Source organism: Musca vetustissima, unplaced genomic scaffold (genome assembly GCF_032173495.1).
Source record: "Musca vetustissima isolate MV318-11 ecotype Yass unplaced genomic scaffold, APGP_CSIRO_Mvet_v1 utg18775, whole genome shotgun sequence".
NCBI lineage: Eukaryota > Metazoa > Arthropoda > Insecta > Diptera > Muscidae > Musca > Musca vetustissima.
In genome coordinates, this window is record NW_026876951.1 from 82521 (window position 1) to 105951 (window position 23431).

The window sequence follows — 23431 nt, forward strand, 5'->3', positions numbered from 1 at the left end:
CAATTTTATTAAAAAAAAAACTAAGAACAATATTTCATTAGCTAATTCCAATTTTATTTCTAAATTCGTTACAATTTTTAATATATATATATATAATTCAACAAAAAGATCAAGTTTTTTTCAACTTAAAATACTAAATAATACCGCCAACGAAAACCCACTCTTTACCATGGTAATTTCTTACCATCGTGCTGATAGAAACCGCCATTGTGTGTGGCATTAAATTTCATTACAGTATCGATAATTTCCGCTGTTGTTGGTTCAACTTCCAGCGGAGCGTTTTTACCACCCATTTCTGTGCGTACCCAACCAGGATGTAAGGCAACACATAGAATTTTATGCGGAAATAAATCAATACTTAAAGATTTTGTGGCAGCATTCAGAGCCGCCTTGGATGTACGATAGGCATATAGGCCACCGGTCTCGTTCAATTCCATTGAACCCAACATAGAACTCATATTTATGATGGCGGCACGTTGTACACCCAAATCTAAAGACTCATTAGCTTTCGAAGCCTTCTTCAGTAGTGGCAGACAGGCTTTGGCCAACATAATTGGTACCACAGTATTCGTGTGCAGTGTATTTATAATATCATCGGCATTGGTCATATTAATCCGTGTTGATTTCGGTGAAATTCCAGCATTATTGAAGAGGACATTTAAACCTTTAGCCGAGGTAATTTCATCGATTTGTTGGACAAATTTATCGTATAAATTAAAGTTACGCAAATCTAGAATAGCAGTTGAAAACAATTAAAATATATAGTTGAAAATAGTGTATTCGATTTGTACTTACCAATTTCCATAATATGAAGATTTGAATTTGCACATGCCAAATCTTGCAATTCCTGCAAAAAGAATTTTTATATCAACAATTTTCTCTTTGGCCAAGGATTTTTTTTAAATTTGAAAAATAAAACTCAAAAGGGAAATATACACATGTGAGAACTTATTCACTTTTTAACACAAACATGAAAAAACGGTAAAAACACAAATTCGAATAACAAAAATACTAGCCATTTCAATCATTTAAATATTTGTCAATATTTTTGTAATTCGTAATAAACAGCTGTTTCACATGCCGTTGGCAACATACAACATATTTTCAAACTTCAATTTATTATCTTTTAATTACAACGCTGTTATTGTTATATATAGCATTTCCAGATCAAATGAAACCTTTTACAAATTAAATGAAACTTTTTCCAAATTAAATGAAACCTTTTCCATATTAAATGAAACCTTTTCCAAATTAAATGAAACATTTTCCAATTGAATTGAAACCTTTTCCAATTGAAATGAAACCTTTTACAAATAGAATGAAACTTTTTCCAAATTAAATGAAACCTTTATTCTTATCCAAGGAAATATAATATTTCCAGTAATTTTAAATCAATATTTGAAAATTAAATCAAAGAATATTAACAACTATAGTTGTATGGCTATGTAATTAACATAAATATTCTTTAATTCGGTGTGATTTTATTTTATATCTTTACTAAATAAAACTAAAAAAATAGTAAACCAACTGGGGTATTTCTTGACAAGGTAACTGCTTATCTTAATGAAGAGGTTCCCGACTTGCATGTCCATAACTTAGTTAGAATTATCTTGTCGAGTAAGCTGTTGAATACTTCGCTCGATTACATCAACAATGTTATGTTCCATTGAAACGTCACACAGCTCAGCTTTTGTACATAATTTTATTTTTAAAAATGCGGTAAGAATTTAAGGTTGCATCTTTTGGATTCGATCAAATTTTTTATGTCATGTCGCTTGTGTATTTGAGCGTTATCGAATATCTAGAACGAATTTTCCAACTCTGGATTGATTTCCTCCAAAAGAGTTTCTATAAATAATTTAAATCTGTCTGCATTGACACTGGAATTAGAAATGATTGTGTGATTGGGGTATCCCCAATATCCATTGATCGTTGTTGGGGTATCCATTTTGTAAAGTCTTGAGCATATTTTTGTCTCAAGCCTAATGTTCTGGAGTCATTCATTTAGTAGTGTTTTGTATAGGTAGCCATACACAATTAAATAATTATGAGCTAACCTGATTTTAGCTCGGGAACCTCTGATAATTGGGAATCTGAAGAAGAATATATAACCTCGCCAAGTATTGCAAATGGAAATGCTCCAGAACCTACCGAAGCTACATCTACAAGACCCCGAAACAAATTGGGTCAGTATAACAAAATAATAAAAGACATGAAATTTTTATTATGTAAATTGTTTGAAGAGTGTAGAACAATTTCCGAGACTGCAAATTTAACCTGCATAAAAATAAATTCAGCACAAGCATTAATAAGAAGATACAAAAAGAAATTCTGGAAGGAAAATAAGCGTGGAGGAAATAGAACTAAATTTTTGACACCACAAGTTTTAAGTCTGATCGAGTTATATCTAGAAAGTCAACCCTCAATTATTTTATTATGAATTACCCTCAAAGCAATAAAAACTAAACTGTTGAGAGAAAATGATATAAATATTTCCACAAGCTCCATAGAAAATGGATTACGGAAATTAAAAATTACGTTGAAGATGGCCTCCAGTGAAATAGAACGAATGAATGACTCCAGAACATTAGGCTTGAGACAAAAATATGCTCAAGACTTTACAAAATGGATACCCCAACAACGATCAATGGATATTGGGGATACCCCAATCACACAATCATTTCTAATTCCAGTGTCAATGTAGACAGATTTAAATTATTTATATAAACTCTTTTGGAGGAAGTCAATCCAGAGTTGGAAAATTCGTTCTAGATAATCGATAACGCTCAAATACACAAGCGACATGACATAAAAAATTTGATCGAATCCAAAAGATGCGACCTTAAATTCTTACCGCATTTTTAAAAATAAAATTATGTACAAAAGCTGAGCTGTGTGACGTTTCAATGGAACATAACATTGTTGATGTAATAGCGAAATATCAACAGCTTACTCGGCAAGATAATTCTAACTACGTTATGGACATGCAAGTCGGGAACCTCTTCATTAAGATAAGCAGTTATCTTGTCAAGAAATACCCCAGTTTGTATTACTATTTTTTTAGTTTTATTTAGTAAAGATATAAAATAAAATCACACCGAATTAAAGAATATTTGTGTTAATTACATAGCCATACAACTATTGTTGTTAATATTCTTTGATTTAATTTTCAAATATTGATTTAAAATTACTGGAAATATTATATTTCCTTGGATAAGAATAAAGGTTTCATTTAATTTGGAAAAAGTTTCATTCTATTTGTAAAAGGTTTCATTTCAATTGGAAAAGGTTTCATTTCAATTGGAAAAGGTTTCATTTAATTTGGAAAAGGTTTCATTTAATTTGGAAAAGGTTTCATTTAATTTGGAAAAGGTTTCATTTAATTTGTAAAAGGTTTCATTTAATCTGGAAATGCTATATTTTAAATGACAATAAAAAGTAACAATTTAAAAAACAAATCAATAAATAAAAAATGTGTATTGAAAAAAATTAAAAAATAATTACAATGTGGCAACACACTTTACACCTAAAATTACAATATGGCAAAACGGTATTTTGGCCACGATGTTTGACTCTCGAATGAAGTAGGATTGTTGACTTCGCTCTAAAATTAACAAAAAAGCGGACCTTTGAAAAAATATTTTTGGAAAATCGGCGATTTTTTACCAAAAACCAAGTTAAAAAATAAGGAAGATCTTCAACGATTGGCTTTATCCTAGTTCATACGATAGCTATACACTCACAGAGAAACGTGTAAATATTTGGAAACGATTGGGTCATTAGTTTTTGGGTTATCGTGCCCGCCGTTCACAAAAGAGAAAAACGCGTTTAAAGTTTGAGAAGCCCTTTAGCCGTCACTTGATGCTGACACAATAAATCGGCTATATCTTCAAGAGTTCTTAAGATTTTCTCTTGAAATTTTGTAGGGACATTCTTGACCCCGAGAATGGGGGGTCCCCTTAAATAAGGAGACCATACGTCCTCTTTTTTTGTGTACAATCATCTATTTTAACTGGGTGTCATTTATAAAATTTATGTCATCTATTTGTCATCTATTTCTATGTGTCATCTATATTTTTAAAACTTTGATAAATATTTATTTTTGGAAATTAAAATAAATTAATATATTTTATAAAATTTCAATGAAATATTTAGAAAAAGTATTTTCGGAATGTTTAGACATATTTTTTTTACCGAATTATTCTTTTAATTGGGTAATAAATTTTCATAAAAAAATATTAAATATCAAATTTTGGTTCCTGGAAACGCTTTGTAACCGAATTGGATGTAGTTTGATATTTTGGGTTCCAGAAATAAAAAAACATTTAAATAAATTTGGCTTCAAAGGTAAAGGTATTTCTTCAGGCCTATGTATTGCAAAATATGCTTGGAAAACATAATCGACATAGGTCTACTTCTTTGCTATGTTCCTTAAATAAAGATCCCAAGATTATTCACTTAGGACCAAAAATTTGTCACGGTCGTAATTAACTTTTTTGACGTTTTACACATACTTGGTATGTTCCCGTACTGCAAGAATCTAATAGTTTTTACTATTTTGTTCGATATCAAAAAGGAAAAAAAATGATATCGTAGTAAAAATTAGTAGATTCTTTTTGTGTATCTCTTTAAAACTGGAGGCAGTTAGTCCTCTAGCTAGTCCACTTTCTAATAGAATAGAAGGTATAAGACCATAAACCATACGCGCGATATAAACGAGATTTTCTTATTTTTTCGTTAGTTCGATAATAAAACACGTGGCGAGTTAAGCGAAAGCGTGATTAACTCTTTAAATCGGCTTTTTTGTGAGCCGTCCGAAGACGAATGTAGTAGATTCTTGCAGTTCGTGAACAGACTATTATTTTTATTAAAAATATACTTTTTTCTTTTTGTCATCTATTTTCATTTTCAATATCTGATCGTCTTAATTTAATGCATTTTTGTTTGTTTAATGATTATGTTTTAAATCCGTTTTGATTAAGAACAAGATAATAAGGTTCTTAATAATCCCACAAAAATATATGCTAAACGATTAATTCGTTTCTTCTAAAAATATACCAAATTTTCTTGTAAAAAAAATCATAAAAAATGTTTATTTTTCTGCTCAATAAGTGGCCCTAACCTCTTAAAGCGCCGTTGACATTTTTGGCGGTCTTTTAAAAAGACGGTGGCGGCAAATGCGTTTAATTGACGCTATACGTCACAACATTGTTTTAACGGCGTTATTCACCTCATCATACACAGAACTCTGTACTATTGTAGTCGTGTACATGACGATTGACATTTAAAAATAGAAGAGAGATAACGAATTTTTAGAACCAAAAAATTAATAATAAAGTATTTATGCATGTCATGATGATTTTACAATAATATCAGTATTAAAAGGACAGAGGAAAATTTTTGATTTATATTATTGGAAATTTGTCAATTTCGTTTGATTGCTAAATAAAACTACAACTCTGTGTATTTTTTCCAATAAGACAAATGACATTTCTTCCAATACCAAAAAAAAAAAAAAAACTGAAAAAGAGGGGGGAGAGAGTTTGTGGCGGCACTCAATTTGCAAAAAGAAGAAACAAGAAAACAGCAAGAGAGCAGATAAAAACTATTACAATAAATATAAGCGGCTTTATTTCATTTCACAGTTTTCTCGTTTCTAGACGAACATTGTTTAACGCGGCGCGCTTGATTTCATATTTCTTACATTGAAAAAAATAGAAGAAGGGAACAAAAAAATCTTGTTTCTCAAGTACTTAACATAAAGTAATTAGTGACAAATAATTACACATACAATCAAACAACAACAGAAAAAAGTTAATTAAAATTTTCCTATCGAAACTATTATCTGTGTTCATCGTTGTTTTTGGCATTTGCATTGGTTTGCGGGATATTGATATATTTAAAATGGCACCCATAAGTAAGTACCACCAGCAACAATATTTAAATAAAAAAGAATAGATGTTTTTTTTTTAACATTAATACCACCATTCTGTCATGAAGATGGATTGCAGTTTTTGTATAATTATAAAATAAATGTTTGATGGATGGCTGACTTACCTTGGCTTGCTCCTTATTACGGCATGTGGCAATGACATGTTTTGGTGGTTTGGGCAAATTGACCAAAGCCTTTACAAGACCCAAACCAAGGCCACGATTGCATCCCGTTATTAATATGGAATTCATTTCCGTGTTCTGCCAAGTGATGTAGACTCGAGTGTGTGGAGTAGGTAGTTAGAGGTGTTTGGACGTTGATCACGACAACAAAATATCTAATCACTATGTTATTTCGCCGGCCAATTTCCGCCAAGAGACTAATCTAGAAAATACATAACAAAACGAAATAAAGATTACTAATCAAAATCGTCGTTCAGTATCAGCTGAGTGTGTCATAAAGATAAAAAATAAATTATAAAAAATGGCAAAAAACCATTTTGCCAATTATTTATTTTTTAATATTGACATTATTCTTATTATATTATATTCCACCTTCAATACGTTTGCTGTGGCTGGCTACTCACTTTCTATATGGCAGAATCAGTAATGAATGAATGAAATGATAATTGGCGAAAAAAGAACAAGTTTCAATTCAATCATTAATTTTTTATTTCTTAACAATTGTTGCTTTTTTTTTGTTTGCACAATCTCTTTTATGCTCTCATTCTGTTCTCCTTATTTTGTGCAAAATTCCAATAGTCAATTTAATTTCGGCTCCTCTCTCCCCTTGCTCTCATAAATGTTGTTCTCCATCGCTCTCTCCTTTTCATGTCTTGTCAAAACTTCCAAGCCGACTTCCAATGAACTGAATGCCGCCTGCCTTCTGTCAATTGTCAAAGTCTTTTGCACTTCTCTCTTTCTCTCACATTCTACTTTTTGTGTTCATCATTTTAATTTTAAGTGTAAAGGCGAAACGATATTGCGAAATTCCATTTTTGTTTAAATTATTCATTTAAAAGAAAATACGGAAAATAATCTCAATTAAAGTTTGCGACAACAACAACAGAAACAACTCTCAATGTTTACCATTTGGAATTCACGGATTGCTGTGACACTTGTACGTTCCACACGATTATCGATTGTTAGTAGCAACAACGGTTTTGCCGCCGCCGAAAGTAGAAGGTCAATTGTCACAAATTTACGTCAACAAAGAAATATGAGCCAACAAGCAGCAGGATCCCGTGAGTATTTCATTTTGAAAAAGAAAACCCCAAATGTGTGTCCCTTTGGCCCGTTATCAAGGTTATATAACAACATAATGGAATATTTTACAAACATTTCACAAAATTGTCTTTTAATTTTTGGTTTGTTCGGGTTTTTGTTTTTTTTTTTTGCAACGTCATGACTGTTGGGCATTCTTTTATTTTTGTTGTTATTTACCAAATCAGTTGAAAGGGAATTTTAGTTGTTGTTGTTGTTGTTTTTGTTTTTATATTTTATTTACCTTTCTAACCTCACTTGCGTTTAATGTTCTTTGACATTTATTTAAATCTTTTTAAGCCGTTTCCTTTTGTTATCATTTCAATTCGGCCATAATCAAAGGCATGTGTAGCTATTTTGTTGTTATTGTTATTCTTATAGAAAGAAAGAGTAAATAGATGGCAAATTCCACAACCCACTCTTCTCTATTTGACAGTATTCAATAATCAGCTGTTTAATGCAAATCACATATGGGTATATTAGAACACAGTGTTTTATATTGGGGAAACATATGAAGTGACTAGAAACGAAGGAGAAGTAACAAATTTGGAAAGAAATCAAATTATGGATTGGTTGCGAGTCTGTTTATACGTCATATATTCGTCGGGATCCTGGTCACAACAAACTATTTTTTTTTTTGGCTTCAATCATGTTTAAAAACTGATAGCGATTTAAAGTAGCACTCGATTTTCTAATTATGTTTTCTTTCTCTTGTGGAAGTTCAAACTTTTTGTGATGGGCCTCTAAAATTTAGGGGCCAATGTATTTTCCATTAAAATTAATATAGGAAACATTTTGAAGAGTCTGATATCATGATTACGTACAAGTTCCAACTTCCCGTTTAACCAATTTTCAAAGATCTGAATTTTTCATTAAACCAAAGATTCTGTTGCGTAGCCGGAATTGACATCCTCCGGTTGGAGGATTTTTCTATTTTTTCTATTTGAAAAGAGATTCTATCACGTTTTTGGCGTTGGCGTCTTTTCGAAGGTATGGTCTTATTCAAAAATAAAAATGAACCTCTAATGCGTGGTTGGGGTCCTAATAACCACGCATTAGAGGTTCATGGTCTGTCTGTTAAAGTATGGACCTCGTCAAGGAAAAAAGTGTTTACAATCAGAGACTACAAATGGACTTCTTCCATTTTTTCGAAGAATTTCATATTTCCCGATTATTTGATCAAATCACATCGCAAATATCTAATTTTTTACCAACATATCGTTGATTAGTTTGTTCTTACTAGACGATATAATTAAATAGCATATCTAAAACAATCGCAATACTTGTCAGAACTTTGTGTAACACTACAATCTAATCATTTACAGTTTAATTACATTGCAAATCACAATATCGAATGCAATCCGATACAATATTATATTTTATTTGTTCAGTTATTGAATGTCGAATTACTAAGCATGTATGTTACATAAAAGTGATTTTAAAAATTGTTCAGTTTGATGTACATTTTACAGTTTGATACACTTTTTTTCAAATATAAAAAATTGGGGTGACGAACTGAGGCAATTTTTTTAAGTATGCTATCGCATTCGAATTGATGGAAACTTGTTACGTTATATATTTTTAATAAACCTTGGCCAATTCCAAAGATTTTGCCGAATCTTCTTGTAGCCTCCCTAAAAATATCAACATTTCTTTCCAGTTTCCAAACTATATAAATATTGGTTCCTCTTGAGTTAAAGGATGCCACTGAAAGGTATGCCCCAATTGTTGACAGAATTTTGGACATGGCTATAATTTGGTATGTTGAGTAGCAAATCTCCCTACCAAATATTTTTTCTCGTTTCCACGACAGAGGGGACTACGATCCGAAAAGAGCTGAGTCTTACTCGGCCAACGTCTGTCACCTCAGTCTATTGTCAATAGGCCTGCTACAACAACAACCAATTATTATCTAAATAGACCATAGTGGACAAGTTTTTTAATGTGAAGAATACTTTTATTATTATTTTTTTTTCACTATCGGTCGGTTTAGGATCGTTTAGGATTTTGGACAAGTTGTCAAACTAATTGGCTGTAATTTAGTATTGTCCTGAGATTTGACGATGTAGATGTCGTTATTCCTAGTAGAGATAACTGGAACAGGAGTAACCCTCCTTTGGACTTTGGTTTGGCTTTCTATACAGACGGATCCAAGATGGAAGAAGCTACAGGGGCTTGCGTCTACTGTGAAAGGCTACGCCTTGAGCTTACCCACAAGCTGGATAGCAACTGTAGTGTTTTCCATGCTTAGCTATTTGAAAGGTAGCGGAATTGATAAAAAGTCTGGTTGAACCGGAGACTATCTTCGTGGATAGTCAATCGGCTCTTAAAGCCATCAAATCCTGTCTGAGATCGTCCTCAAGTGTAGAGCAGCTTTGGAAGAACTGACTTGCAGCTATCGGCTGTGTTGGGTACCAGGAAACCGTAACATCTTGGGTAATGAAAGAACAGACGAATTAGCTTTGAGGCGTTCTTCGACGAAAGAGCCTATGAACTTTGGCACAACGAACCTAGGTGCAATGTGTGAAGATCCATTTTGCCGATTCTGTCTACCAAAAAGACACAATCACTGCTGAACCTGAGCAAAGCTGAAATAAGAGTAATGACAGGAGTCATTACTGGTCATTGCAATATCAGGGCCTTTACTAGTAAATGGGCTCATGATGCAATTGATTACTGCAGAATCTGCTTTGACGAGGAGGAAACGGAGACACGAGCATCTCCTATATCATTGTCCAGCCCTGGCTTACAGGTGGCACAGACTAGTGGGTGCTCATTTTCCACCGAGTCGTAGCTTCTTCTCAACAACTGAACCTGCTCTAATCTACAACATAATTAGAAATCTAAAGTGGTTGTGAAACTTTGTAAGCTTCTCATCTCTCTTTATCTCCCTCTTCACAATGAACCTGACGGTCTCAGAGTGCTGCAGCCACATAAGTGACTGTACATCCCCAAACCTAACCTAAGTTAGTATTGTGATGTGGTTTCTCACTATATGGAGAATCTTCTTACCCAAATGTAAACAATCACGTTCCACTTCTATATACAATCCTCATTTAACGTTTCCTCTGATACTCGGCAAATGTAGGACCTTGGATAAGTTTTCAATCTAATTTACTGTAATGGTGTAAATAGTTCGACATATCCCAAATCGTCTTTTGTCATTATAGGAGGAGTGGCTATCCGTGATCATGTTAATGTAAAAGGGTGCTCGAAGAAAATTTGCACTGAGGGTCTTTGCAGAACTTTTCAACCTATGTGTTTGTAAAATGTACTGTTTTTTTATTTTCTTCCAAATTGAATCGGTTACTTTATTGCATTACCTATGAACATTGCAACTCTATCCTGAAGCGTATCCTTGAAGAGTAGTCATGGTGATATATTACGAAAAAAAACTCCACTGTCACCAAGCAGAACAGCTGCTAAAGGAAACCCATTCGTATTTGAAAAAAATTATGCGGAAGTGGGTTGTAAAAGTGAACAACGACAAACGGAACGGAAAAAAGTAGGACAACAAAAAGGCGTTTGTATTGTGTCCACATACTGATTTCGATTATATCTCAGTAATGAAAGAGGTTTTTAGGAAAGCTTTAAGCCGACAAGCAATAACAAAATAAATCTGGTGATAAACTAAAAAGGAGAAGGAGGGCAATATTGATTTTTTTAACATTTCTCCTTCCTTCCCCCTTGTGTTTGCTTATCTAAAAAAAGAATTATAGGTGTCATTGATGCGTTTTAAATTGTGTTGTTATTCTTGTTCCCAAAGGAACAATGTATAATAATCATCATCGTCATCACTGTTGAAAGCTACTTGCATTAATTGTAGTTAACATTTCTAGGTCAAAACAATATTATACATCAAGTGTTGTAGTACATTTGCGTGTAAATTATTGAGTGTGTGTGCTCCTTTGCCACAAGGATTTAGATTTCAAGAAATCATTTCGCTCGCCTTGGCACCAGTTTTCTTTTGAACCTTCAAGAAGTAAGAATTGCAGGACATTAGTTTTTTTTCAATTTTTCTCGTGTAAATACATGAATTATTTTGTATTTTTACCTGCTTCCGAAGCTAGAAATCTTCAAGATAATCGTCGTTCGGTTTATAAATCTGATTATATTGATATACGTCTAAGGCAAAACGAAAATATGAGTGACAATGAATTGAATGGTGGACAACAGCAAGAGGAAGAAGAGCAGGAGGAAGTTGAAAATGGTCAAGTGGAACAGGAGGAGGAGCAGGGTATGTGCTGGTTTTTATCTGTACTTCATTAGACCTGTCAATTATTATATAGTACCCTGCACATACACACAGTGTATTATATTTCCATTTGGCTAGGAAATTACACCACAACTGCAACTGCATTTCTATCTCAACCCTCATCATTTTCCGTATGTTTATTTAATTCATTCATTCAGTTGTTGTTGTTGTTTTTTTAATAGATTTATTATTTGCTTTGTCATTCTAAAGATAATGATGACTGGTGGTTGCCAATACTCATTGCCCCCCTCCTCTACGACAGAATATTATCTTTGTTATTTAATTGTCTAGTGGATTTCTGTTTTTGTTTGTTGTTATTATTGTGATTTTATTTTTTCCCATTTTATGACGAAATTTGAGCTATTGCAAATGCAATGATGATGACTTTTTTTATATTTCACATTAAGCTTCAAAATAATGACGTCAGTGGAGGGTAGACGTTTAATTCATTTGCCAATGTTTATTTTGTATTTTTCGTATAATTAAATCCCATAAAGAGAAAAGAAATTAAAAAATTCTAAAAATAATTTGAATTGAAAATGAGATTTGTAATTACTTTAATTGTTAACAGTTGTTGGCGAGTTGTAAAATAGTTCTGGAATGTTTTATGAATCACGCAAGGACAGAGCAGAGAAATCGCCAATTAAAATGTCACTTTGTCAAATTGACACATTTTTAACAACTTCGCCATAATATATGGTAAATTAGTGTTTAATATACACGGTTATGATTACCTATCACTCTTTCCAGAGGTCTTAATGTAAAAAAAAGATTTGCTTTTGTTATTCCTCTAAATGACTAAACAAAATGCGGGAGTACTTTTAATGACTGGTAATAAAAATATTTTGATTTTGTCGTTTATGTACACAACACACAATGTTAATTACATTACTGGCAAAAAGGATTTATTGTTTTGAATAAATTATTCTAATAAACTATTTCGTGTGTTTGCAGTTTTCGCCGCCTTAGGGGTTTTTACTTGAATTCTTTCAAGAATACTCTCAATATCTGATCGCAAAAGGTGTCAGCCGGAAATTTTAAAACTTTGTTCCTAACTTTCTCTTTCTGGTCGATGTAAATAGAACGCGAGAGTAATATTGGATCCGGGTTTCAAAATTTAAAGTTGTTGGTTTTTATGCCCTTCACCATAGTATGGAGGATATATAAATTTTGTTTTTCTGTTTGTAACTCATCTCATACTTTTCCGACCCTATAATGTATATATATTCTTGATCAGCGTAAAATTTTATGACGATTTAGCCATGTCCGTCTGTCTGATGTAATCGCTCTAGCCTCTAAACGAATTGAGATAGATCGCCAGAATGTTACATAGAGTCGTCTTTTGTTTACAGGCAGGTCAAGTTCCAAGATGGGCTATATCGGACCGTTTAGTAATAGCTCCCATATAAGGGTACCCCGCAATTTTCGGTACTTTGGGGTTCTTGAGCGCGTTTTTAACATAATCCGCAGAAATTCGGTACATTGGGTTCTTATTAGTATTTTTTCCAACGAATTGGCTGTAATTTAGTATTTTGAGTTCTTAATAGGTACCAAATCTATCCACAAAAATATAGGGGAGAGGGGGGCACCTTTGAACACTTTTTGCTTTCAAGCCTTATAGATTTTTTATTTTATAATTTTTGGTTTCTTATAAATTTTAACTAATAGGTACATATGTAACCTTTGAAATTTTGAGAAATCGAAGCCAAAAGTTAAAAACTTCTTTATTTACTCGAGTTTAATGGGCATGTTCAAAGGTGTGCCCCACCCATGGCATTTTACGGAAATTTAAAATAACTTTTTTTGTAATAAATATATATGAAAGAAATTACATTAGTTATGTTTGAAATGATTGTTGGAATGCAAAAAATTTGTTTGGCGAAAGAAAACTATCACAGAATTCTTCCTGCGCCCTTACAACCAAATGAATAAAAGTTTACAATGACACTGAGAAAACATGGTCACCCATGCACAATTTTTCGACAACTGAAAAAGCAAGCCAAAGTGTTTTATGCATATAGAGAACAAGATTCCATATACAAAAATGTGGTTGCGGGTCGGAAAAATATTAAACAAAGATTTTATGAGCGCTGTTCAAAGGTGCCCCACGTTCAAAGGTGCCCTCCTCTCCCCTATATATATATATATATATATATATATCCATAGATCTATTTTTCGGATATTTTCAGTATTTTGGGGTCTTGATCGCGGTTTTCAACAGAATTGCCTGTAATTTGGTATTTTGTAGTCGTATATGGTAACAAATCTTCCTACCAAAAATTATTAATATTCGCCCCCTTTTAGGGGTATGTATTAAAATATTTAACTGATTTGTTCGGCTTTTGGGGTTACCTCCATATACCCGTATTCCGCAATAGTATGGGGGATACGCTTTACTACAAATTGTCCGTTTATACCCTGCATAGTTTGGAATTGTAAGACGAATTATATCCGATTTATCCATCTGTTGTAATCATTCTTCCTTTGGAGGATATCGAGATAAAAAAAACTAGTAGGTCAGATTCGAAGATGACTATATCGGCCCGCGTTTAGGCATAGCCTCTATATAAAACCATTTTCTATTGGGGTTGTCCTAAGACCAAATAAATGTGCTGTGCCAAATTTATCCAATTTTTATGACAAATGCGACCTGTACTTTGTTTATTCAACAGGAAAATTGTGTCTATCTCGTTTCCTTTTTCCTGTAACAAACATATGTACAAAGCATAGATCAGATTCAAGATGGGACCCATCGGTCCACTCCTTCCGGTATCTCCCCACAAATAGTCAAAATTGTCAATATTTAGAAATCCAATAGTAGGCTATTATCATTACGAAGTACAGATCAAGTCTGAAGATGGTACCCTTTGGTCCACCCCTTTTAGTACCTCCCTCACAAATGGCCAACATTTTCAATATTTGTAAATGCAATATCAAGCGAATGGAATGTCCGATTTTAATCAAACTTTGCACAATCCACGAGAAACACCCCACTAGCAGCTCTTAACGCAATGCTGAACTTAAGGCCTATGTGTCTCAGCATTAAGTGGCAGATAGCGCGTAGAGCCCTAAGGCTGAATGAAACAAATCTATGGCGAAATTGTACCTTTGGACATTGATGTATCCTGAAGGAATTAGGTATGACTTTGGACCAACTCGTAAAATTAATCGACTTTATATCACCAGTACTGAAATTTGACGATATAGAAGATGTCGTTATCTCTAGTAGAGAGTAGTAGAGAGACTGGAACCGCAGCAACCCTCCTCTGGACGGGTCTGGATTTTTATACAGACGGATACAATATGGAAGAATGTACAGGGGCTGGCGTCTACTGTGAAAGGCTAGGCCTTGAGTTTATCTACAAACTGTATCTTCGCTATTTGGAAGGCAGCGGAATTGATAAAAAGTCTGGATGCAGATATCGTTGAACTATCTTTGTGGATAGTCAGGTGGCTCTTAAAGCCTTCAAATCCTGTTTTATCGAATGTGAGGTAGTCCTCGACTGTATAGCAGTTTTGAAAACACTCACAGCTATCGGCTGTGTTGGGTACCTGGACACCGTGACATCACGGGTAATGAAAAAGCAGACGAATAAGCTAGACAAGGATCTCAATCTACAGATCTAGCAATCGATTGCTCAACCAAACCATCCATTTGTCATCTTTTTCGGAACTTTGAGGCGTTCTTCGACGAACGAGCCAATGAACTTTGGCAAAACGAACCTAGGTGCAATGCGTCAAGATCTATCTGCCCGATTCTGTCAACCAAGAGAACAAGCTGGTCAGTGCAATATGAGGGCCTTTACCAGTAAATGGGACCATGGTGTTACTGATTACTGCAGACTCTGTGCTTACGAGGAGGAGACGGATACAATTGAGCATCTCCTGTGTCGTTGTCCATTTCTGGCCTACAGACGGCACAGACTAGCGGCTGTTCACTTTTTCTGTCCAATTTCAATAGCCATCGAAACTATTCCCACCTTCCTCCTAATAATTATAGCTTCTTATTCTTTCTTTTTACATAATTATGAGTTCCTGCACCTAGCTCAAATCCGTATAGACTAATTGACAAACAAGTAAACAAGTGTCAGTCGGTGTTGCCGACCGTATATAGCTGCCCTCACCCTATGGATTTATAAATATAGAAAATTTCGACCCTCTGTGGGGGAGGTATCAGAAGAAGTGGACCTATGGGTCCCATCTTCCAACTTGATCTAGGCTTAGTAAATACAATATCTTGAGCAAAGTTTGGTTCTAATTGGACATTCCTTTCGCCTGATATTAGATTTAATAATATTGAACATTTTGACCATTTGTGAGGGAGGTACCAGAAGGAGTGGACCAATGGGTAACATCTTCCTATATGATCTAGGCTTTGTTAAGATCATAGATTGTACAAAGTTTGGTTCAAATTGGACATTCCATTACCCTGATATTGGATTTATAAATATTGAAAATTTTGACCATCTGTGGGGGATGTACGAAGGAGTGGACCAATGGGTCCCATATTCCTACTTGATCTAGGCTTGATAAAGATAATAGGTTGTACAAAGTTTCGTTAAAATCGAATAGTCCGTTTGCATGTTATTATAATGGTAATGTTTAGCATAATTTTGACCATTTTGTGGGCGAGGTACCAGAAGGAGTGGACCGATATTCCCCATCATCGAACATAAACTAAGTTTGGAAGAAACATTAAATGTGCAAAGTTCGAGAGTTATCGAACCAGACAAGCGGACGGACGGGCATGTCTAAATCAACTCCAAATTTTTTGAAACGGATTTGGTACAAAGAAAAATGATGTCTAAAACCAATATTTCGATGAGGCACATTTTCACCGTATCAAAGTGTATATACCCTCATTGGCCATAAGGCTGAGAGTTTGGGAAGTGGGCTGTATAAAGACCCCTATTATTTCTTCTTAATGTTTGATACATCATTACGGCAATCGACCTGTTCACAAAATTATTTAATTTTGTATTTTGATTCAATTCGAACCTATACTAATTCAAGAATGTCCCTATAAATTTTCAAGTGAAAATATCAAAAATTTTTGAAGATATAGCCGATTTATTGTGCTAGCATTAATTGACGGCAAGAGGGCTTCTCAAACTTAAAACGCATTTTTCTCCAAACAGCGTTTTTGCGAATGGCGGGCACGATAACTCAAAAACTAATAATCCGATCGATTCCGAATTTTGGGACGTTTCTCTGTGAGTGTATAGCTAGCGTATGAACAAGGATAAAGCCAATCGGTGAAGATCTTCCTTATTTTTTAACTTGGGTTTTGGTAAAAAATCGGCGATATTCCAAAAATATTTTTTCAGAGGTCCACCATTTTGTTAATTTTAGAGCGAAGTTAATAATCCTAGTTCATACGAGAGCCAGACATGTACTCTTTCTAACACCGTTGGAATTTTCGGATTCCGATGTCCCAGTGAGGAGTTATCGTGCCCGCCATCAAAAATAAGGACTTTTCTTGAATCACAAAAAAAAAAAAACAAAAAACTTTTTTTGTAAATTATTTTTTTTTTCCTTTTTAAATCTTCAAATATGTATGTGCAAAGTTACAAACCTTAACATGCATTGGCATTCATTTACCAGCCCATTTAAAATCTTAAAAATAAAAAAATCGAGAATGTGGGGTTCCCTTACGCTTTTTTTATTTCATGTTTTATTCCATCTGCTTGGCGCGAAAATTGTTCAGTTTTTGCAGCGTGCTTTCTTCTAAAAGGCATAACATAGTCTACCTCGTCCGACGTTGATCATTTCCTTACTTTCGTTGTGCTTCAACTAGGCTGATGCTTTACTAATTTTCTTTCGATTTTGAAAATAAAAAAAATTTGTTTTTAATTTGCTCTACAAATAATTGATTTTATTTGGAAATCAAATCGAGAATCGACAATATTTTATATAGCCTTTCGACAAAATTCTGTTCTGCTTATTATCAATTTTGAAAATCATTGATTATCAACACATTACTAAGTGTGCGGACACGTTGCGAATTTAACTTTCCTGATAACTAATGTTTATTAGGTGCGATTATTTATGGCCTCCCTTAATAATGTTGTTATTGTTATTGTTTTTTTTTTTTTTGCTATTTTTAAATTTTATTTACTATTCTATTCACTATGCATTCAATTCCATTTGAAGCACGTGGTAGTAGAACAAATTAATCCCTTGTTTCTGAGGGTCTTAGAGGAACAATATATATATTTTTCGTAATCTTTATAGCTTCAATATATGATCCGAATTAATATATAGATATCAAAGAATGTGTACAATAACCGATTACAATTGGTTATAACAAAAATAACAAATTATTTTTATTATAGAAAACAGCTGGCCAAAAACCTGTTCTTGTCTGTTATTATTCGCATTCGTGGTTTTGGCGTGAGAGTTAGCCCAAAGCCGTTCTCTATTGTTTTGGTTGTCGTGGGAGAATTTAGAAATACAAATAACAAATTGTTTATATTAAAATAAATAAATAAAAAATATTTGCTGAAACATCCAACTTTGTGGCAACATTGATCCCCTCCTTTATTTGCAAACAACAGTTCAGTTCGATCAACTGATCGAACTCTCTTTCTCTCTTTCATTCGACATTTTCAATTTTTTCCATGTTCAAGAAGAAATCTAGGAAATAGAAAGTCAAACCAAAAACAGTTTTTTGTTGCTTTTAATAGCCCAGATTACAAAAAAAGAAAAAAATCTCTCTTTAGGCCAAGAAAAAAATTGCGCCAACCATCACATCAACATGGCAAGCAAAATAATTAACAACCGAAACAACAAACCAACAAAATACGACGATGGTGATGATGATGATTTCATCAAGTTTGTGTTTTTATCTGTCGCGTCCCGCCACAACAAGTACATGGTAAATTATTTTCCATACCGCCGGGCACTTATGTGCTTCAGAGCCACAGCTCGCAAACACCATGAGAAGAGAATGAAATGTTTTTTTTTTTTTCAATAGATTCGTGCGCAACAGAGTTCAGCTGAATGCCAGTAGTTGTCGTAGTTTGTTGTTGATTTGATAGAAATTAGACGTATCGAAAGTGGTGGTATTCCGGCTTTTGAAACTGTAGAAAAAAACAATATTTTTAAAGCGTAAAATTAATTAGATAGCAGTTATATATTTAATATGGGTATTGTTTTGTCCCGTTGCCGTCCTCAATCTAAAGAAATCATTGATACAAGTAATTATTAAAAATATAGAAAAATATATATCGAATTTATTTTAAACAACAATTTATTAAATTCAAATAATTGTGTTTTGTTGTGGTGTGTCACTTCTCTTTTTTGTAAATTAGTCATTCAAATATGAATTCTAATGATTTCATTTCGTGATGTGTTGTTTTTGTTTGTTTTTAATATTCCGCGAATTTTCAAACAGGTTGTTGCTAAATCAGAAAATTTACAGATCAAAGAATGTTTATAACCTGTACAACTAAATTGTGATAGTATTATAAATATGTGTGTGTGTGTGTGCCCAAAGAGTTTGAAACACCATGAAATATTGGACCTAGACGAGTCACCTTTTTGTATACCGATCGACTAGCTACATCATTCTATATGGACTCCTAGAATTAAAAGAATAGAACATAGTTGTAGACCAATCGTCCCGAAATGTGTCCAAACACGATACACGATCTGGAGGGGCTATGGCGGTCCTTGAAAAATATTCTTAAAATTTCCAAGATCATAGCTTTGTTGGCTTCTAGAATATTTATTCTTTAAAAACTTCAGACATTGGCGGTTCTTAAAATATTTTCTGTAAAAAATCGTTTTTATACGACATAAATTATCCCCGTTATAGCTGTTCTAGTCTTTAAATACATATTCTTAAAAATCCGCCAATCTTCAATCATCCATACATTCTGTCATCCGACCAACAAAATCAATTTGGCAATTTAGCTAATCGATCCAATTTTGTTTTTTCTTTTCCTTTTCAGATGAATATGATTACGATTTGGTCGTAATTGGTGGTGGTTCCGGTGGTTTGGCTTGCGCCAAGGAAGCTGTTGCTAATGGCGCCAAGGTTGCCTGTTTGGATTATGTTAAGCCCACACCATTGGGTACCAAATGGGGTATCGGTGGTACTTGTGTGAATGTTGGTTGCATTCCCAAGAAATTGATGCATCAGGCCTCCTTGTTGGGTGAATCGATTCATGTAAGCTTCGCAAAAGATTTTTAAACTATTTTTCAAATATTAAATAATTCTTTTTTTTTTGCCCAATTTTAGGAAGCCACTGCCTATGGCTGGGAAATTCCCAACAAAGAAGCTATCAAACCAAAATGGGAAAATTTGGTACAGGCTGTACAAAATCACATTAAATCGGTGAATTGGGTTACCCGTGTGGATTTGCGTGACAAGTATGTTGTGTAGTGATGTTTTTTTTTCTATTTTAAGAAAGGGAATTCATTTTTGTTTTGAATCTTTTATTATTACAGGAAAGTTGAATATATCAATGGTGCCGGTTCATTCAAGGATCCCCATACCGTTGTTGCCAAATTGAAGAACAATTCGGAACGCACTTTGACCGCTCGCAATGTTGTCATTGCTGTTGGTGGCCGTCCACGTTATCCCGATATTCCCGGTGCCGTAGAATATGGCATCACCAGTGATGATCTCTTCAGTTTGGATAAAGAACCCGGCAAGACTTTGGTTGTTGGCGCTGGATGTAAGTGAATGAAAACGAAGAAATTATCATTTTTACTACCACTTTCAGAAGAATTTGTGATGGCCTTCTAGAGGTTGAAATACTTCTAAAGGTCTTCTTTAAATGGAAGATCTTCAACAAGTCATTTATAGATAGAAATAAAAGTATTTCTTTTAGTTTTTTTCTATGGATAGAAATTTTTTTTCTAAAGAAAGAAAATCGACGTTCAATAGATGAAATGCCTCCAACAAGTCTGCTATGGGTATTTGGGCTTTTTATATATAGAAGACTATCGACAGATCTTCTATGGATAAAATACCTTTTAAAGAAAAACTTTCAAAGGTCTATTTTCTATATAAAATACATTCCACAACATTTTTATAGAAGTCCTACTAGATAAACTTCCAAAGGTCTATTTTCCTTATATAAAATACTTTCCACAAACTTTCGATAGAAGTCCTTCCACTAGTCTTTTAAAAACAATAAATATTTGTTATGGATAAGCAGCAGCTTTCGTATGGTTAAAAGTCTTTTTTGGAGGTCTTCTTTAAATATATGACTATAAGAGGAAGTCCTTCCACAGGTCTTTTATGAACATATGGGCTTCTATAAATACAAGAAAATCTAGAGAAGAACTTTCAAAAGTCTTCATAGATATTGAAAAAAACTTCGACAGATCTTCTAGAGAACTTCCAAAAATCTTCTATAGATAGAAAACACAGATCTCCTTTTTTAAAAATAAGTTTTATGGTCAGCAGACTTCCTGTAGCTTTTTGTATGGATAAAAGAAAATTCCTTCTACAAGTTTTCAAGAAGACTTCCTCCAAGTTTTCTATAAATAAATGACTTTCTACATGCCTTTAATAAATTAATGGCCTTCCACAGGTCTTCTATAGATTATACAATTTTTTTCAAAGGATAGACACTTTACAGGTCTTAGAGAACAGATTTTTCAAAGGGCTTCTATATTATAAAATCTTCCGCAGATCATCTTTTTTCTTATGGTCAGAAAACTTTCTATATCTTTCATATGGATAAAAGTCCTCCTATGAATAGAAGACCTTCAACAGGCACCATCCAGCGATCTTTAATGCATAAACGATTTTGCACATATCTCCCATTTTCTACACGGACTCAGAAATTGAATGTAAAAAAATAATATTTTTTTTAAATATTTTCCTCCCCCAGACATTGGTCTCGAATGTGCCGGTTTCCTTAAGGGTTTGGGCTATGATGCCACCGTCATGGTACGTTCCATTGTTTTGCGTGGTTTCGATCAACAAATGGCCAATATGGTTGCTGATTCCATGGTTGAACGTGGCATTCCCTTCTTGCACAAAACCATTCCCAAGTCTGTGGAAAAGACCGAAGATGGTCGCCTCTTGGTGAAATACGTTAACACTGAAACCCAAGAGGAGGGCAGTGATGTCTACGATACCGTTTTGTGGGCCATCGGCCGTAAAGGTTTGGTTGATGATTTGAATTTGGGTGCCGCCGGCATCGAAGTTAAGGGTGACAAGATCGCTGTCAACGAAGCTGAACAAACCAATGTACCACACATTTATGCCGTTGGTGATATTATTCATGGTCGCCCCGAATTGACCCCCGTTGCCATACATGCTGGTCGTTTATTGGCACGTCGTCTCTTTGCTGGCTCCAAGCAAATCATGGACTATTCGGATGTGGCAACCACAGTATTCTCTCCCTTGGAATATGGTTGTGTCGGCATGGCTGAAGAAGATGCCATCAAGAAATACGGTGAAGATAATGTTGAGGTGTTCCATGGCTTCTACAAGCCCACTGAATTCTTTATCCCACAAAAGTCGGTACGTTATTGTTATGTTAAGGCTGTGGCCGAACGTAGTGGCGATCAAAAGGTGTTGGGTCTTCACTATTTGGGTCCTTCTGCTGGTGAAGTTATTCAAGGTTTTGCTGCTGCTGTCAAGTAAGTTTGAAGGAAATTTCGAAATGCCTGAGAATTGTATTAATATCGATTACTTTTTCCAGATCTGGCCTTACCATGAAAATCCTCTTGAACACTGTTGGTATTCATCCCACCACCGCTGAAGAATTTACTCGCTTGGCCATTACAAAACGCTCTGGCTTGGATCCCACTCCCGCCTCCTGCTGCAGTTAAACAACACAACAAGAATACCATTCTTTTTTGTAACCCTAATCTGTGTAGTAACCGAAAAAATCATCTGAAGCGTTCAATGTTCGTCGTGCGTGCTCTAGTAATTGTATATTTTTAATTTTCAATTTCATTTACATGTCTCTCCCACACACCACCACCACAGCACAGTAGAACTGAATGTCACAACACATCAGTTTATATTTCATTTCTTCTTTTTCAATATTGGTCTAATTTTTCTCTAAAATTATTTTGAAAATAATTTTTTGTTACGTTATAATGTAGAAGAATGTACCCTGTGTCTAGCTGTATAGCAAAACAACAAACAAACAAAAAATGTAACTAAGCTTAAATTTATTATTAAATTCACAATGTGAAGGAAATCAGCAAATAATTTGTAATAATAATAAGAAGAAGAACAAGAACACCACATATATACTTTATATTAAAAGAAAGAGAAAAAATAAACGTTTTTAGAAAATAAATAAATTGTTTTTTTTTTAATTTTTAAAGGACATGTAATTTGAAAGAAAATAATTTTTCTTAAAGAATATTTTTACTTATTTAGCTGGCTTGTGACAGAACATTCGTTCCATAAGCCGAGCTTAAAAATATTTCCAGGCGCGTCGATCTTTTCGCAGTTTTTCCAATTTGAAAGACCATATTCGGCATTGTTATCTTATACTTGATCTTTCCATTATATTCTGCGTGAACCATCAGCTGGTTCGCTGCAGCTCAATACGTCTAACGATGTCGATGTCCGAGAATAGCTGGTGCAACTCATGGTTCATTGGACGGCGAAATTCACCGTCAACGCAGATCGGCCAATAGATCTTTCGGAGAATTTTTATTTCAACCATTCCAAGAGCTGCCTCATCTTCTTGCGCAAGTACCCATGCTTCAGATCCATCAGCGTCTTGTAGGGTGTGAGTTTGGTCTGGCGGGAGATGGCCTTGCTTTTGAGTTGTTTGCTTATACCATAGTAGCATCTGTTGGCCATCACAATCCTTCTCCGAATTTCAAAACTGATGTCTTTCGTTTTCTTTATGTCGGTACCAAGGTATATAAAATCTTTGACTACCTCGAAGCTGTAGTTCTCAAGTTCCACAGTTGGTCCGAGTCTACTGGACGTCTTGCGCGTTGATACCATCAGCATGGTCTTCTCGCCGTTTACTGCCAGACCCACTT

The 23431-nt window shown here is 34.2% G+C and overlaps 2 protein-coding genes across 3 annotated transcripts; one reads left to right on the plus strand and one right to left on the minus strand.

The window, feature by feature from the left end:
* Positions 1-162: 162 nt before the first annotated feature.
* On the minus strand, positions 163-6189 carry LOC133321488 (C-signal). The gene is made up of 3 exons (XM_061530579.1): positions 6058-6189; positions 796-847; positions 163-730 (listed from the first exon to the last, which is right to left on the minus strand). The coding sequence occupies exons 1-3, from the start codon at positions 6181-6183 to the stop codon at positions 165-167; spliced, it is 744 nt and encodes a 247-aa protein (XP_061386563.1). The 5' UTR covers positions 6184-6189; the 3' UTR covers positions 163-164.
* LOC133321487 (thioredoxin reductase 1, mitochondrial) lies at positions 5843-22258 on the plus strand. Of its 2 annotated transcripts, none has more exons than XM_061530578.1 (6): positions 5843-5917; positions 19405-19622; positions 19695-19825; positions 19904-20133; positions 21301-22057; positions 22120-22258. In XM_061530578.1, exons 1-6 carry the CDS (start codon positions 5905-5907, stop codon positions 22247-22249), a joined length of 1479 nt encoding a protein of 492 aa, XP_061386562.1. In that variant the 5' UTR covers positions 5843-5904; the 3' UTR covers positions 22250-22258. The 2 variants fall into 2 exon arrangements, with proteins under 2 accessions (XP_061386562.1, XP_061386560.1); XM_061530576.1 differs by lacking the exon at positions 5843-5917 and adding an exon at positions 7011-7175.
* Positions 22259-23431: the final 1173 nt, after the last annotated feature.

Bases quoted from the DNA above. Each gene is read 5' to 3' on its own strand.
- LOC133321488 (XM_061530579.1), bottom strand. From the start codon at position 6,183: ATGAATTCCATATTAATAACGGGATGCAATCGTGGCCTTGGTTTGGGT. The intron at 848-6,057 runs GTAAGTCAGCCA...TTCTTTTTGCAG, and splicing joins GTAATAAGGAGCAAGCCAAG to GAATTGCAAGATTTGGCATG. The intron at 731-795 runs GTAAGTACAAAT...CTGCTATTCTAG, and splicing joins TCTTCATATTATGGAAATTG to ATTTGCGTAACTTTAATTTA.
- LOC133321487 (XM_061530576.1), top strand. From the start codon at position 7,013: ATGTTTACCATTTGGAATTCACGGATTGCTGTGACACTTGTACGTTCC. The intron at 19,623-19,694 runs GTAAGCTTCGCA...GCCCAATTTTAG, and splicing joins TGTTGGGTGAATCGATTCAT to GAAGCCACTGCCTATGGCTG. The intron at 22,058-22,119 runs GTAAGTTTGAAG...TACTTTTTCCAG, and splicing joins GGTTTTGCTGCTGCTGTCAA to ATCTGGCCTTACCATGAAAA.